Source organism: Condylostylus longicornis, unplaced genomic scaffold (genome assembly GCF_029603195.1).
Source record: "Condylostylus longicornis isolate FDR11 unplaced genomic scaffold, ASM2960319v2 ptg000049l, whole genome shotgun sequence".
NCBI lineage: Eukaryota > Metazoa > Arthropoda > Insecta > Diptera > Dolichopodidae > Condylostylus > Condylostylus longicornis.
The window spans coordinates 8,756,332-8,774,731 of NW_026578018.1; the positions used below are offsets into that span (position 1 = coordinate 8,756,332).

An 18,400-nucleotide genomic window follows, 5' to 3' on the forward strand; every position below is an offset into this window, starting at 1 on the left:
TCTGCGACTGTCCGGCACTGGCTGTTCGGCGCCGCAATTGTCTTGGACATGGGTCCCTAAGTGTTCGGGAACTATTGTCCAACTCCCTTAGGGATATCTCCGGCTTTGTGATTGGGACGGGGATATTATAGACGGGAGAGTGGGGTGGCTACAATAAGTCAAAAATGGCTGCGGTGGCTTGGGGGATGCTCCTGTCCCCACTCAGTTCCCTTAGAATCTACAATCTACAATCTCTGAATATAACAGACTATATGAGAGAAATTATTGACAACCACCGGAATGAAATTTCTTAATTTATTCTCCAAGTACTAATATATTACCTACCTTATCGAATCACTATGAAATTACATAATATGTACATATTTTTGTTCAAAATTTTCACATGTTATCTTACCGTGGATACTGAAACATGATTCCAATACAATTAAATCAGAAAACATGGTTCCACTATTTTAATTTAATACTAACCATAATTTCGTTTTTTCATGTTATTATGAAAGTTACATGATTTTTAACATTTTAATTTATTCTAAAATATTGTTGTTTAAATTAAATTAGATTTATGTTTTCTATTGTATTTTTGGAAGTACATAACATTTTTAATATTTTAGAAAAATTATTTTTAATACGCTTTCATATATTTTAAAAACAAAAAACACGGTATTTCTCAGAAGATTATATTATGGAATTTATAACCAAAATGATATTAATTTGAAATTTGTGTGTTGTTTCAAAAAATTATGAAAGGAAAATTCTAGATATAATCTGTAATTCCCCTAACCACACATTGTCGGTTAGGGGAATTCGATTATGAATGCATTAATATGGGTTGTCCTAATTCATAAGTTGCGGAATTCATCTATCATATACGAATTTTTAATTCAATTTTGAAATTATTAATATTAAGCTATGGAAAATATTTTATTTGATCCGATAAAAATTTTGTAAATTTCTTCCAATTGAATTCACTGGAAAATACAAAATGTTCTACTATGTTGCATATTATGATATAGTGTTCCCAATCGAAAATTGTTTAGTTTTTTTTTTCATTTTATATATAAAATAAATTTTAGCATATACACTTTATTGTGTTTGTATGTTTAAATCTTAATATGTAAATTTATGCTCTAGAAATATATTATTATACAGAGTTGATATTCAAGAGCTATAATATTCATTCTAGACAATATTCAGAAAGAAATTTTTTTTTGTTCTTTGAATTTAATATTTATGTATACAATATACAAAGATCCAGCTATTAAAATGAAAATTGCGCAATTTACAGTCAGATAAAATGCACCAAGACACACACCCAAACAAATACATACTAAAATATTCAAATAGAGATATGGTATAAAAAATAAAGTTTTATTTTTATTGTTTTATTTAAAACAATATTTTTTCTTTCGGACAAAACTAGCGAATATGTGATTTTTTTAAATAAAATTATAATACAAAAAAAAGAACAAAATTACAAAAGCTTAGAGGAAACGTTAAAGTACGAAAAAAAAAATATGTGTAGGAAAAACCAGAAAAATACCATAAAATTTTGAACGAAGATTTTCCAAAAAATACAAAAAAAAAAAAAAAATTGCATACATTGCGGATGAAAAAAAACTTTTGGAATTTAAAATTGAATTTCCTTCATTTTATTTGCATATTTTCTGTGTTCAAGCTTAAATTTTGTGAATAAAAATATACAAAGTACGTGTTTTGAAATTTACAAGATTTAAAAAAAAGAATAAATTTTTTTTTTACATTTTTATTTAAAGGGTAAATAAAATGAAATACAATAAATAACATGGAAATTCAATTGGTATATTTTATTTTGCTTTTTAAAATTCCTGGGATTTTACCAAAGTAATGTAAAAAATATTGGAGTTGATCGAAAATTTTGGTTTTCAAAACATGATCAGCAATTCGTATAGAAAAACTTGCGTAAAACACGTCTTAATACCGGAAAATTGAGATAATATCATTGAATTCTAAATGATACTGTGATATCTGAGAAAATTGAGTCACATATAAACGGCAATATTTTGAAATAAAAGTAAATTTATTAATTCCCACTGTTTCACAGTTCATCAGTTTCATATTGAGATTCATTCTGTTCCATTTATGGTCCAAAACATTGTTATTCACATGCTAAATTTCGTATTTTATCTTAATATTGCTCAATTAGTTTTGCATATTTTGACACAATTATTACAAAATTTAGTACTCATATCATTCGTCTCGCCTTATTTAGATTTCAATTTCTTTTCATTTAATATATTTCTTATGAAATTTAAAATATTTATATACATTTAAATTAATATTAAAACCTAACAATAATTAATATTTTAAATACTTATATGAAATTTAATTTAAATTTCCTACTGTAAAGTTTTCTTTCTACATTACTAAATAAATAATAAAAATATTGTACAAATTGAAAATTTTTTTCTTTTTTTTACTAACCTACCATTCTATGCACTCACATAATATTATTACTGTTTTCATTTAATTATGCTTGATTTAAAAAATTAGTCCAAATTTTTTTTTTAAGTTTTTAATAATTAGCTATGTCAGTTTTTAATTTGAATTCGGAATATTTTTTTGTTATTAAAGTCATACAGTAATTATTATAAAAAGAATTGTACAAAATTATTTTAACTAATGAACTAGAACTAAAAGTATAATGATGAATTTTAGTTATAGAGATGAAATTAAAATTAAAGCATGAAATTCAAGTTTTGAAACTATTCCAGAATAATTAATTCGGCTGTAATATATGATCCTCAATTCGATGAATATAGAAATTATGTTAAAAAATTTAAATAAAATAATTTGTGTGGAGTTTGAACGTATTTAAAACTTTATTTCAATGTTTAACAGAGACTCATATAATTTTTAATGCACAAAACTTTCTGATTCTATCAGATCAAGGATTTCCATAACACACTAAAAATTCCATAATAATTGCGTAAAAATCAGCCATATTATATATTTTTCCAAAAAAAAAATTAAAATATCTACTGTTTCGAGCAACAGCTTGCAATTAACAAAAACCTATTAAAAATTTTATTTTTGAAAGAAAATATTTTAAGAATTTAAAAACATAACAATATTTTTCATTATTTCCTAAATTATGCATAGAATAAATCGCAGATAATAAATGCTTATTTGGTCAAAAGAAATAATAATTCTACCAATCTTGTCAAAACTAATTATTTTCTCACATCTTTTCCTTACAAAAACAAATAAATTTTGACTTGTTTAATTTTAAACTTAACTATTTATTTAATTTTATAGTTTCTGTCTGTTTAACCCTTCATACCCATACATCCTTCTTATATTTACACATTTCTTCTATTGTAATTTCTAATTTATCATTTTAGTTAAATCTAAAACTAAATTTTCTATTTTTTTACTGTTTTAATCCTTAATTTTCTAATAAATTATAGGTATTATAATAATTATTATTGTTATTATTATTATTTTTTTATTATTTAAGAAATTTCGAATATATTTTGTTATACAATTTTCTATATAGAATCTACATTATTATTATTAGTTTTTATTATTTTACAAATTTATTCTAATTTATTATTTTTATAATTTTATATTATATTTTTAATATTATTTTTATAATTTAATAAATAAATAAAATATTTCAAAAATTTAAATAAAAAATCATCTTCTGAATATTAAATAAATAATTGTGGACGTTGTCTGTGATATGATTGGCTGATGACATGTTATCATTGATAAAATTGTAACGATTGCTAAATGAGATGGTTGTGGTACACCGCTGCTTGTTTGCATTGCTGCCGGATGTTCACCTAAATATTATATAATTATAATTAGTAATAAAAAACAAAATTAAATGATAAATAAATAATATAATATTTATCAATAACATTTTTAGTGAACATATAAAATTTAATTTGCAATTTATTTGTAAAGGAAATGCTATAACAATAGTATACCAAATTTTACTGTTATACTAGTAGAAATGGAAATATATTGAGAATTCCGTTCCAGGTACGTAAAGCATTGATTTAAAAGAAAATCCGTTTATAAATCTACATACAAAATTATAAAATTAAACTATTTTTCAAGAAATGCTGTACTTAACTGTACCAACTAGCTAAAAATAAATCAAATATTTTTAACAGCGTTGCCGGTGTCACGAATTAAGTATCGTCTCTGTTTGGAAATTGAATGAGAATCTACCGTGGAAATGTGAGCCTTGCGACCCGCATACCGTTAAGGTGTTTCATGTGAGTCTTTCTGGCAAAATCGAAATTCAATGAGCAGAATCGTAAATGCAATCGAACGAAGTAGCGTATGAAAAAATAAGGTAATTTGAAAAAAAGCAATTCAACTCTCTTTTTTGCAAATATTTCTTTTTAATATTTAAATTTGAAGATTTCTTAAAATCTCTTGAGTTTAAGGAAATCTTTTATGCATTCCGTCATAAATTATGTCAACGTTTATATACTAAATTCATTTCTAAAATTGTGATTGAGAATGTGAGAGAAACTATGAAGAACAAATTTAATGATTTTACTATTTTACTATTTTATTTATTGTGCATGCAATGATATTATAATATTATTGTGCTTCATGTATAAAAGATAAATGTGTATGTTTTTTTACCATTGTGATTTTCTTACCATTTAATACGTGAACTTGTACAGATGCTGGAACAGCTGCACTTGGTACACATGTATAATTCCCAGAATCTCTAAGTGTTGCACGTGTTAACATTAACCTACTTGTAGTACCTGATTCAGTTTTTTCTGTTTCCAAACTAATACCACCGCGTGCTGAATCAAAATCTACTATTTTAGTACCATGATACCTATGAAATGTTATTAAATAAGAAAAAATAATATAAAAATATTATAACAGATATGAATTTTTATTTTTCCAAACTTAAATGTTTAAATTATATAATTTTTTAATGTGAGTATGAAATATTGTTTAGGGTCTAATCATTTAAATATGCCGGCTGGATTTCTTAATGTGTTTTCCGAAAATTCAGTGATATAAGAGAAAACAAGAGGCAATATAATTTATTGCTTGAATTATTTTAAAAACTCGCAGAAGTGAGTAGGAATAAAAAGATGGTAGTAGGAATAAAAAGATAGTGAAGGCGTTATTGAGATATAGCAGGGCTGATCTCAGCATACTTGTGGGGGTTCTAGCGGAACACTGCCTCTTAGGGAAAATGATCAAGTTGCCTGGGCTCACTGCCTCGGATGTCTGTCGTAGATTGCAGGATATTGCGAAGATGGAGGATGTGGAACATGTTTTTTGTGTCTGTTCGTCTCTTATGTGTAAGAAGTAACTTGGAGGATTTCTTTTATGGTGGCCTTGAAGACCTTTCGGGGGAGCTTTTATTAAGTTTGTTCCACATTATTAACATTATTAACAAAAGGTCCCATATCAGAGGAAGCGTTCTATTAAAATTTCAGAATTCGTTTCGAAAACAAAGTTTAAAACCTACGTAGTTGAAAAACTTTTAATTCCCTTATCACAGTATTGTCAGAATATTGTCAAATTTGTTTGTTTTTATAAAATATGCATAAATTCTTAGACTTCATTAGGCTTTTAAGCATTCCATGTTAAAATCCTAATAAAATCACTTAGCTTTCAATTCAATTTTTTTTTTTCATTAAAAGTAAATTTTAATATTTAATTTTCCTCTTTTTGTTCTCTAAATTTTGGGATTTGTTAAGATTTTGTTTTTTTTTTCAGTGTTTTTCAATAATTTAAACATCTGTTGACCTTCAATGGAACTGGTATATTAATTTAAAAAAGTATCCTTTTCAAAAAATAAGAGAAAAGTAGAAAGTAAAAAATGAAAAAAAAAACGGCTTTTATGAAGGAAGTTTTTTCCATCATTCTTATTATAATTTTGAATAATACAAGACCTTTTATGGTTTTTTTTTGTTGAAACTTTTAATATAAAATTTCACCTTTATACTACCGGTTAAATTAAATGTAACTACTTATATACCATAAAAATGAAAAATCTAATAATTTATTGCGTATTTTAATAATAAATTTAATAATATAACTTACCATAAAACTGAGGAAGCATGAACATTTACAGCACATGCTAAGGATATTGTGCTATCTCGTTTAACAAAAACTTCTGTTGATCCAAGAATTTTTGCACGAGCGGCTGCAAAAAACAAGTAAAAGAGAAAATGAATTAATATACAAAAAATTGAATTAATTTTAAGGTGCAAAATTATTTGAAACGGAAATTTTTTTGTGCAAATATAAATTTGATATTAAATTTTATGTTATTTTTTTTCAAAAATAATAAACACGTGAATTATGCATATTATACATATAAGCAGAACCAGTGCTGGATTGTTCTGTTTCTTACGCAGTTTTCAAAAACTACCCCCTAGCCCCTTTCAAAGCAATGAACAATTTGTAATAATATAATTACTCATTACGCCTCATAAATTACTTTCTCGTAACTTTATAACTCTGAATTGCAACATTTTTCATAGAATTGAAGTCTTGAATTAAAATTTCACGTTTTTATACCCTGCACTTCGTGAAGGGTATATTAACTTTGGTATGGAGTTTGTAACTACTTGAAGGAGTCATCTGCGGTATGGACATATATATATATTCTTGCTCAGCGTAAAATTCTGCGTTGATTTAGACATGTCCGTCCGTCCGTCCGACCGTCCGTCCGTCCGTCCGTCCGTCCGTCCGTCCGATCGAACGATAACTCAAAAACGAATAACGCAATCGACACCAAACTTTCACAAGTTGCTTCTTTTGTGCCAAGGACGAACCCTGTTGTTATTGGACCAATTCGGACAACGGGGTCGGGTAGCTGCCATACAACTCAAAGAGTTTATTTTAATTATTTCAAAAACTAATAAAGGTACAAATATAAAATTTTGTATACATGTGTCCAATTACATTCTACATATGCTCTAAAAATTTTAATGAGATAACTGCACCGGTTCGGGTGGCTGCCATACAACTCCAAAAGCAAATTTTTTATATTCGGCAAGATAACAAAGTTAGATTCATGAAACTTGGCAGTTGTGTGTCCAATTATAGGTCAAAGATATTTCTGAAGTTTCGGTGGAATTGCTTGACAGGTTCGAGTAGCTCCCATACAAGTTCAAAAGCTTACTTTAAATATCGGAAAAAATAAAAACGTTAGATTCATGAAACTTGGCAGTTGTGTGTCCAATTATAGATCAGATATACCTGCGAAGTTTTAGTGGAATTGCTTGGCAGGTTCGGGTACCTGCCATACAACTCCAAAAGCTAATTTTAAATATTTGGAAAAATAATAAAGTCAAATTCATGAAACTTGGCAATTGTGTGTCCAATTATAGATCAGATATACCTGCGAAGTTTTAGTGGAATTGCTTGGCAGGTTCGGGTACCTGCCATACAACTCCAAAAGCTAATTTTAAATATTTTGAAAAATAATAAAGACAGATTCATGAAACTTGGCAGTTGTGTGTCCAATTATAGGCCAAAGATATTTCTGAAGTTTTGGTGGAATTGCTTGACAGGTTCGAGTGGCTCCCATACAAGTCCAAAAGCTTATTTTAAATATTTGGAAAAATAATAAAGTTAGATTCATGAAACTTGGCAATTGTGTGTCCAATTATAGATCAGATATACCTGCGAAGTTTTAGTGGAATTGCTTGACAGGTTCGGGTACCTGCCATACAACTCCAAAAGCTAATTTTAAATATTTTGAAAAATAATAAAGACAGATTCATGAAACTTGGCAGTTGTGTGTCCAATTATAGGTCAAAGATATTTCTGAAGTTTTGGTGGAATTGCTTGACAGGTTCGAGTGGCTCCCATACAAGTCCAAAAGCTTATTTTAAATATTTGGAAAAATAATAAAGTTAGATTCATGAAACTTGGCAATTGTGTGTCCAATTATAGATCAGATATATTAGCGAAGTTTTAGTGGAATTGCTTGGCAGGTCCGGGTACCTGCCATACAACTCCAAAAACTAATTTTAAATATTTGGAAAAATAATAAAGTCAGATTCACGAAACTTGGTAGTTGTGTGTTCAGTTATAGATCAGACATATCCGTGAAGTTTCTATAGAATGTTTCACAGGTTTGAGTAATTGCTATACAACAATGAAAGGTGCAGGGTATAATTCAATCGGTTCATACCGACTGAAACGTTTTTACTTGTTGTTTTGTAATGTTAACACGTAATTAAAAAAAAAAATTTTTTTAAATTTTTTTCTTTTTTAAAATTTAGGTTATTTTAAGATTCGAATTTCGCCCATTTGCAAGCTTATCTTGTATATATTGTAAGCCCGACATTGCATATAGGTTTAATATTACATATATATACTAAAATTTTATGTAAATTAATTAGAACCAAACTTGAAAAGTGAAATTGTATAAAAATTTCTTTAAATCATCTACAAGGGAACAAAATTATCAAGAGGTAGATGAAACTATTCGATAAACTTCTTTACGACTCACATTATTAATAATTATCTACTATAGTAATTTACTATTAACAATAAAATGTACTTTTAAAAGAAATTCTCGAGTAAAATGCCTTAGAATGAAAGAAATATGTTCTATTAAAATTTAATATTTTCATTCTTCTTGTTAAAGGTTGTGTTAAATACTTGGCACACATCTTTGAATTCTTCATTTTTACTCAAATTTTCGATAATATTTTAAATAATTTTACATAATAAACTAATATTGAATTGCAATTTTCCCAAAAATATAAATTCAGGTACTTAATTCCTTGCATTAAGTGTAATACGGAGGAATTGAATATCGCCCAGGAACTGCAATTATTTCACAAATTCTTACAGAAATGAAATGTTTTAAATACTCTTTAGCTAAGTAATAATTTTACCAAATCTATCGTGACACAACAACTAAACCTACTTTCAACTAAAGGAGGAAAGGAAATTTTTGAATGCTATTTCAAAATATTCAACAATAAAATTATATAGAAAATATTTTTTTACACTCTTACATAAATTCTTTTTAATTTACAAAAATAATTTTGTTTTTGTTTTTTTTATAAAGTCAATTAATTTATGCAAAAACAAAAAAAAAAATACCATTTAACTCTATTATAATTGGCATTTTAAATAAAGCTTTTCCATTTTTTTTTTTTTGCTTTTACAAAATTTTTTATTTATGTGTTACAAGAAAACAAAACGAAAGAAAAACAAAACAACACGAAAAAAAAAACATAAAAATTAAAAAAAGGATTTTCTGTCCTTTTTCTCCTCAATCAGTGTCTGTCAGGCAGCGTCTGTTGAAAGCACACTAAAATGTAGAAAATTAAAAACAAGCAAAACAAAAAAAATACAACATTTTATGTTTTTTAATTTTATGGATGAAAAAGTGAACAGAGAAATGAAAGAACATCCTTAATGAGTAAATATTATATTTTAATTTCAACAATATACATATATATTCCCTTATTATTTCCCTTTTTAAACAAAATAAAAAATATAGACCTTTGAAAATAACCAACACAAATCTAAAGAATATCTGAAATATACAAATATTATAATATTATATAGAGTAAGTAAACAAAGGGAATCAAAATCCGCCTTGTTATAGTATATAAGCAAATATAATATAATATATAATAAAATTTACATGAATTCAAAAGTAAATAACAGAAAAGAAAGAAAAAACAGAAACAGAAACAGGAATATCTCAGAATACATTTTAAAAGAGGATAACGCAAATTAATTAAGTAAAAGCTGGTTACATTAAATATCTATTAACGAATGGATTCCACATAAAATTTAATTAGGGTAAATAATATTGATACGAAGGTTCATATTATGAATAAAAGTAAACATATTATTATATAATATCCTTTAAAATAAAAGTTCAGAAAAGCAAGAACTGCTGTTCATGCCGTTGTCTTAACATAGTTTTAATATTTAGGATGTTCCGTTCAAAAATTAAAATGAATTACATTTTAAATAATATTTCTTCATTTTCCAAAAAAAACTCTGTTTTCTAAAAATAATTTGTTTTAAAAAAAAATTTAATAGTAACATTGCATATTTTTAGGGGATAATAGTAACATTACGATTTTACAGAATTATAAAATGTTTCCCAGTACAAAGTTAAGTTATCAAGTCAGTTAAGGAGTGGAATAATCTTGGAAAGGAGTAGAGACTAAACGCAATTAAAGAAATTTTTACATGGTTTCAGATTATTTTTCTATATTTGATGATAGATGATTGAACGACATGATTCGAATAACTCCAATAATTTTTGAAATTTAATTAAATGTATTAAATGTATGGGAAGAACAAGACGAAAAAATAATAGTTTTTAAAGCAAGATCAATTAAGTAAACATTACTTTATTGACTTGGAGTACTTAAACCAAATAATTTCAAAAAAAAAAATTCGAATTGCTTTAAATTTGCTTCAATAACTTGTTTAACCTCATTTTTCTAAAAACTTCTTATGAATTTAAATTTATGAGCTGGAGCTGTTGAAGCAAATTATTTGGAATTTTTAAAATATTTAAAATTTTTACAGCGTATACTCCATGGAAGTACACGTTAAATAATTCTCTCAGTTCATCGAACTATATAACATAAAACGGAACACCTTGTTTTAAAAATATTTAAACATTCAGTGACCAATAACACGACCCCTATTTATTATATAAATAATTGATATAAAATATTTATTGGGATTTTAAATTAAAAATTCGATTATTTCTGATAAAACACTATTTAAAAAAAAAACATAAAAATAAAAACAACAAAAAAAAATATCCTGAATTTTAAATTATATAATGTAAATAAGTAAATGGTATCTCATTATTTACGATAACATTAAATTAATTAATGAATAATGTATAAAGAAAAGTTAAATAAATTTTTTTTTCAAAAGAATTTAAAGATTCAAAAGATAGCTAATATTGAAAGATATTTTAAATTTTTAATGGTATACGTAATCAAAAAAAGCATACTTTTAGGGTTCTTCAAACTTGTTTCTCAAATAGTAACAAAATATCTATAGTAGGTACGAGTTTGAAGATAGATATTAATAATATAACAGGAAAATAGTGGGAGGAAACGAGCATAACACCCTGTTGATATTTTAAGTAGCATTATGATGTAAGGGATTACTGCATATTCTAAATTTAATTCGAATATTTGATTCACATTTGTATTCAAGTCAAGGATAGGAATGTGCCATAACACAAAATGTGCACTGTAGCAACAGATGACGGCACATAAATTGCAATAGAGTATTGCCAAACAAGAGTAGTTCACCACCTAGCCCTGTTTTCTGGACAATAATGCAACACGCGCCACTCAGTCCTCTTTTTTCCACAAGCTCACAATTACTGCAAAAGTGATTATCTTTACGATGCAATTTTGTTGTTATCGAATTTTTTTTTTGATTCCTTGTACCAAACATGATACAGAAGAATTATAAAACTGTATAAAAAGTAAGGAATTGGTGTATGAAAATTATTGTGCTATTTACATCAGTTTTATATACATTTTAAATAAATCGTATATATATAGTAAGGTTAATCAACTTAAGCGAACTTTTCTAACAATTTTGTCTTTTAAAAATGTTAGGTGTGTCTACATTATGATAGTGTGAATACTTTCCCCTTTTATATGTAAATTAATTTCACAATTTGAGCTTTCAGCAGAACATTTAGAACATTTCTGATCTTTTATTTTGTTTCTGCATTTTTGAAAATGTTTTCATATTACAATTTTCAATTGCATTTTCAAGAGATGCAAAATATAATAAAATTGTCCAACAAACAACAAAAAAAAAAAAACTTTCTATTATCTTTACTATTATTCTATTATTCAACCATACCCTCATATTTTATTTACTGAATTATAATTCACACATATACAAATATAATAATAGCATACTAGAAATCATAAATTCCCTATAAAACAAAGGAAAAACTTAAGGGTTAAACTTATAATATACACTTACCTGTAACATCTAGTGATACGGCTAAATTGATTTTTGGTTCTGTATTTACTTGACATTCATATATTCCACTATCGCGTTGTTGGGCATATTCTATTTTTAAATCCCAATCATCTGTATTTGGTGTATGTAATACAGAAAATCTTTGATCACCAGTATATGTATAAATGTTTGTTGTTAAAATATGCAGATCACGTTTTCTCATCCAGGATACCTACATACATATTCAAGTGGCATTTAAGTTAGTAAAATATAGAACAAAAAAAAATATAGTAATGTATAAAAAAAAAAAAATAAAAAATTTAAACAAATAACAGGGAACAGAAAACAAAGGAGAGTTATAAAAATTATCTAGGTAGCATCCTGGTTACATAATATTATAGATACGTCCCATTAGACAGGAGAGTATTGTATGATAATTTCTACGCATTTATTAATGTTCAAGAAGCAAAAATGAAGGAGTATAATTAGAACTTATTTACTGTCAATGCAACAGTGGCTCTATGAGCAACAAAAAAATTAACATTATTCATTTGTAAACTGAAATAGTTTTTTCAATATTTAAAAAGATTATTATTTGAATAGCTTCTGAATTGAAGAGCTATTAGAGGTATTATACAACTGTGGCTGGGGGTGGTTTTTGGCATTAATGTTTCTAATTCTGCTTATAATAGTTCGACTATGTTGAAAATAAAATTTGAATAATTTATAAGAACGGGGCGTGCAAAGAATATTCCATTATAATAATTAAGAATAATTCATGCTGTTTCCACTATTTCTTGAACACAATCCTGTATTATCTGATAAAATTTTTCAATTGAATTAAAAATAGAATTCAAAATCGTTTATAATATAATGGAATATAAAAACCAAATGATATAAAAACCTTGAATAAAATATACGAATTAACAATTTTCTGGAAAAACTTTTATCCTGAAGGTACCTAACCTATTTCAATAGATAATCTACACATTTTTGCTATACCATAAATTTAAGCTGAATCATTACTATTACTTCCCATTTTGATTCTATTTACAAAAGTAATATAGAATATGCATTTACATCGTATATTTACAACAAAAACAAACATAAGGATACTAGCTGCACAATATGCAATAATACTATATTGTTTGTATGTATTTTACGTTATAGTATTACGGTCATTTGATCGAATATTATAATTGTTAACGATAAAACCATTTTATGATTCTATAATTTAGCAAGTATATGATAATAAAAATAAAAAATCGAGTTACAGAAAATAGAAAATAACTATACTATGAGGATTATGTTATCCTTGTTGACAGGATATACCGAAAAAATAATGTTAAACTGAGACTATACATAATAATTTTATATTACAGATAAAATCAACACTATCTACATGCACTTAGGATTTTGTTTATCAACTACATGCATTTTTTGTGTCGGTGTACAGGCAGTTTTTGTTGTATAATATAAAAACTTTTGTTTTATGACCATTAATTCAAGAATATCCTTTTTTTTTACCTATATGTCTTTAGTTTTATCATTTTAATATAATTATGCATGTGCTTTTGTACTTTAATAATATATTCATGTAGCTCATGCAAATATTGAATTTCTGTAGAGAATCATACAGTGTAATACCTGTGCATATTTTTTAGTCCTTTAGGAATCAAATATATTACACTTTTATTGTACTGAATATACGTTGGAAAAATACAAGTATTGTTCACCAGTACTGTAATAAAATTTATTCACTTTACACTTTATATAGTTACTCCCGTTGTATAAGATTGAAGTGTACCAGAAAAACAAGTTGGTACTGAGTTAATTTAAATTGAAAAAAATTGAATTTAACTAAAAAAGCTAAATATACTCAAATTTGGATATTTTCAGACGAAAACTGAAATTTTAAGAACAACTTTCAAACGAAAAATATTTTGTGTTTGAGAAATGAACTTGTGTTCGATACTATAAACTCTCAATACTACATTCAAGTACTTTTAAGAATTTTAATTGTCATCCCCTATAAAGAGGTCTAGGCGGTCAAGATTATATTATTAGAAACCGAGTAAGATGACAGTAAGATTGTACGAATTTTGTATAATGATTATGTAGACCGAATTTTCACATAAAATTAAATAGATTTCCTCAATAATATGAAACACGAACAAAATGCTGCTTTTGTTATTTTTTCTTGAGTGCATAAACATTTTATATAAGAATTTTTTTTATATACCTAATTAAATTATTATTCAACTAAAATAAATACAAAATTAAGAATATTCAATACCTGTATGAAATCAATTCTGTTGTATGGCTCCGAAATATGTCTTGCAAAAAATTAATAAACTGACAACACATAGGTATTCATAAATAGAAGCCTAAGAATCATCTTCCAATTATTCTGGCCCATACAAATAACTAACACAGACCTCTTGGCTTTAACACACAAGAGCAAGAGCGTATTGCAAGAAAAACAAGAAAGAGAAAATGAGAGTGGATAGATCACATATTGCGATGGCAATCCGGAGCAATTGCAAAACAGATATTGGAGTGGAATCCGCAAGTGAAAAGAAGCGTTGGATGACCCAAGAATAAATGACAAAGAACAATAAGAAGAAATATTTTTGGGAGCTCCATACTCCCCAACAGAGAAAAATAGAGAAAAAAAAGCAAATAAATAAATTATTAAACTTACCGTACGATTTCCTTTATTTTTTACTCTACATTTTAATATTGCAGTGTCATCAACTACGGTGGTAACATTTCTAGGACTAATATCATCAAAATATGGTTTATCTAATAGTCCTGAAAATATAAAAATAAAAAGACAAATTAATTATCTTCGCAATCAAATAAATTGTAAATATTAAAGAGTATCTTAATATTGCATACTTTTAGGGATTTGAAAATTTTAAAGAGCAATAATTTTCATTTGATTACAAATGGAACACTTTTTTTTAAATACATTTTTAGCTATATTGAAAGAATTCTTTTTAATAACTTCAAAATTCTATACATTATTTACGAAATATTCTTGGAATTTACTAATTTATTAACTAGTAATTCAGAATATTTAAATATTTATATTTTTGTACAAATACTGATTTAATTTTAATAATTTTTCTAATAATAATTTAAATATTATTGAATATAACCCAGCTATTATATAGATACCAAAATATCTTAATAATTTCATACATAATAACACCGAGTATACAATAATTATTTTTAGTGCAAAATATTTTTGAAATAATTTCAAATTAATTATCTAGCTATCTTTTAACCTTCAGTCCGACATAAATAATAAAAATATTCAAAATTTTTCATGCATTCAGTAAATTTCTTCTCATTATTTTTTATTCTAAAAATTTATTCATCTGTAATATTTGACATGATTTTTTTATTGTTAGTTTAATTTTTTTATTATTTTGATTTATTAATGTACAAAAATTGTTTTATTTACAAAATCCTTATATAAATATACATTAATATTTTAAATAATATAAATGCATTTTATAAAATATATGAATAAATATTTGGAAAAATTTCATAATGTATAAGTGCTATTTATTTAGATAAATTAAACAGAAAAGTAACCAATTAGGTCTATATAGAAATTATAGGAATTTTTTTAAAAAGGATATTGTGGAAAATTAAAAAACAAACTGGAAAAACCAAAGTTGACCACGCCAACTCTGTGATACCCGTACGAATAAATGATTTTCAGTGCCGGAGACAATTAACATACAGTCTTATATAACCCATTTTTTTTATATGCCTAGTGTTATTTTATTCATATAATTGCAGTTACTATATAAACTCCACCAAATTCCTCTGTTCAAATTACCAAACATTTCAGTTTTATAGTCTATTCAGTTTTATAGTTTCAGCGCTATCAATAAACAGCTACTGAAGTTCTATGGCAACTACCACAATTAGTCGGGAAATTTCAACGAATCTTATCTAACACAAAGGGTTGTTATGATAACAAACATTAATTCCTGACATATGAGCAAATAAATTTTGAAGTTGTATGCCGAAACATCACTTCGATCATATCCTATTTAAATAGGGTTCCATTTGATACTATAATTCATTTATGAAAATTTAGTTCAATTAGCTCAATAATAGCTTTTAAATTATCGTTGAGACGAATGGACAGATAAAATTAAATCGACTCAAAATTCGACGCTGATCAAAAACATATACTTGGGTCTATATCATAGACCATTATTTATAAACGTTACAAACGGCAAATTTAGTATAACCTTCGAAAATATATAAATATTGGGTATAACGAGGATTATAGCCAATAGTTGACACAAGATGGATAGCTTCATAGAATTATAAATCATTTTATTTAGTAACCTCTGGAATGCAACATGAATAATACTATAATCATGTTGACCAGAGTATTTAAATATTTGATCACTATTAAAATTATTTGAGGCACAAAGCTAAAATTCAAATATTTATATTCAAAATTTGAAATTCAAAAATATCTAAAATTATAAAATATTTGAAATCATTTTGTTCCTATTGAAATTATTAATAATTTTGAATTAAAAAAAAAAATATTTAGCTATTTAATCAAATATTCATTAAAATTTCATATCAAAAACCAATCATTATAAAATCATTTTTCGTATTCCAAAAAAGTACCACAAAAATTATAATGATGTTTACTCAAAACTTAATTTTGAATTAACCATAATTATTCTTTTACTCACTATCTAACCCATATTTTTAATTAGAAAGAGGTGAAATATATTAATATTCTAAAAATACTATATTCCAAAATAACCATAACCTTAAAATAATTATTTATTTTTACTATTGTATAGGATAGAAATAAAATAATTTTCTTGCCAAATAAGTTTTTCAACAAACCATAAAAATTTTCTCTCTTGTTCCTCTTAAAATTCATTTTTACGTCAGGTTTAAATGATAAATTATTTTCTCTTATTTTGAAGGTTATTATTTTCATTTGCATATGATTCAAAAACAAAATGAAAATAGACCAAATAAATATGAAAAAAATAGCAAAAAGAAAAATTTACTCTTTTGCGCGAAACTAAATAAAAACTTTCCCATTTATTTTTTTTTCCTAAAATCTAAAAAAATATGTAAGAAAAATTCTTATTTTAAAGGTTTTGGAGGAGATGCAAAACAAAAATAATAATAATGTTGGCTTTTAAAAAAAAAACAAAAAAAAAAAAAATTTTTTTTCAAAAATTTTCTCATCAATCACCAGGTTGTTAAATTTAAACCTTAAAAAATAAATTGGAAAAAAAAAAAAAAATTATTTGGGTTTCTACCAAAATGTTTTTCTTTTTTTTTTCCAATTAACCGAATTTTTTGAATAATGTAAGCAAGAATATGAATTCTATTTAGAAATATGTTTGAAGTTTTTCTTTGATTTTCAAGGATATTCAAGGATATTTGTATATATTTTTTTGATTTATTCACATTATAAAAATGTTAGACAACATTATAAGTATTTAGGTGAGGAAAATTGCATAATAAAAAATTTTTAATAATGAAATTCTCTTTATAAAAGAATAATTTAACACTCTCCCACATAAAATATGGTGAATAAATTACAAAAAAAAAAATAATTTAAAACTAAATTTTAAAAAATAATGCAGTTTTAATAAAAATTTTTGTTGTTATTTTGTATAAGTTTTTATATCTTCTATATGGCATCAATGAAATTCGAATTTTTAAAATTTATGTATTAAGTTCTTTTGAAAATAGCCGCCCCCCATGATAACTATTTAAAAAATTATAAATTTTTCTCCGGGTATTCAAAAACTCTTAATAATGTTTAATAGTGCTTAATAAAAATAATGCAAATATTTTCTAAAAAAACCCAATTAAATGGAGGGTCGTAATTGGAATGAATGACTTTAGAAGTGTGAAAATTTTTCTAATAAAATTTTTTTCAAATTAGTTTTAAAACTAAAATTATAAATTTATTAATAAAAAAATAATATTATAATAAATTCTTTTTTCTAAATTATGTGAGTGAACTAAGGATATTTTTGGATATTTAAATTTATTTGCTTTTTTTCGTAAATTAAATTTTTCGTAAATAGTTTTTATTAATTTCTTGATAATTCATAAATCCTTTGTTTTGCACGCATTGGCTCGTAATATGATAAAATAGTATATTTTTTATTTTTATTGATTTATAGAAATTTTTGTAAATTAATAGCTATTTACGATCAAATAAAATTCGAATAAAGAAAATTTTTTTTACTCTGAACAAAATTAATTCCCTAAAAGTATGCAATCTATTTAGATATATTAATGTATTTAACAGTTTTTCTCTTTTTGCATGAATTTTATGTGTTTGAGTAATTATGTATGATAATTTCATATATATATTAGAAAAATATCAAAAAAAATCTGA

At 25.2% G+C, this 18,400-nt stretch overlaps 1 protein-coding gene across 1 annotated transcript in view; it reads right to left on the minus strand.

Annotated features, from left to right (window-relative positions):
• Positions 1 to 3,699: 3,699 nt before the first annotated feature.
• Positions 3,700 to 18,400, minus strand: part of LOC129611489 (zwei Ig domain protein zig-8-like) — a gene marked incomplete at its 3' end in the record, with an annotated part of 51,721 nt that continues 37,020 nt past the window's right edge. Inside the window, exons 2-6 of the mRNA XM_055524667.1 lie at positions 14,681 to 14,790; positions 11,998 to 12,208; positions 6,076 to 6,178; positions 4,662 to 4,849; positions 3,700 to 3,824 (exon numbers count right to left, since the gene is read on the minus strand). Of these exons, the coding sequence (XP_055380642.1) occupies positions 3,700 to 3,824; positions 4,662 to 4,849; positions 6,076 to 6,178; positions 11,998 to 12,208; positions 14,681 to 14,790 (737 nt within the window). The remainder of the gene's footprint in view (positions 3,825 to 4,661; positions 4,850 to 6,075; positions 6,179 to 11,997; positions 12,209 to 14,680; positions 14,791 to 18,400) is intronic.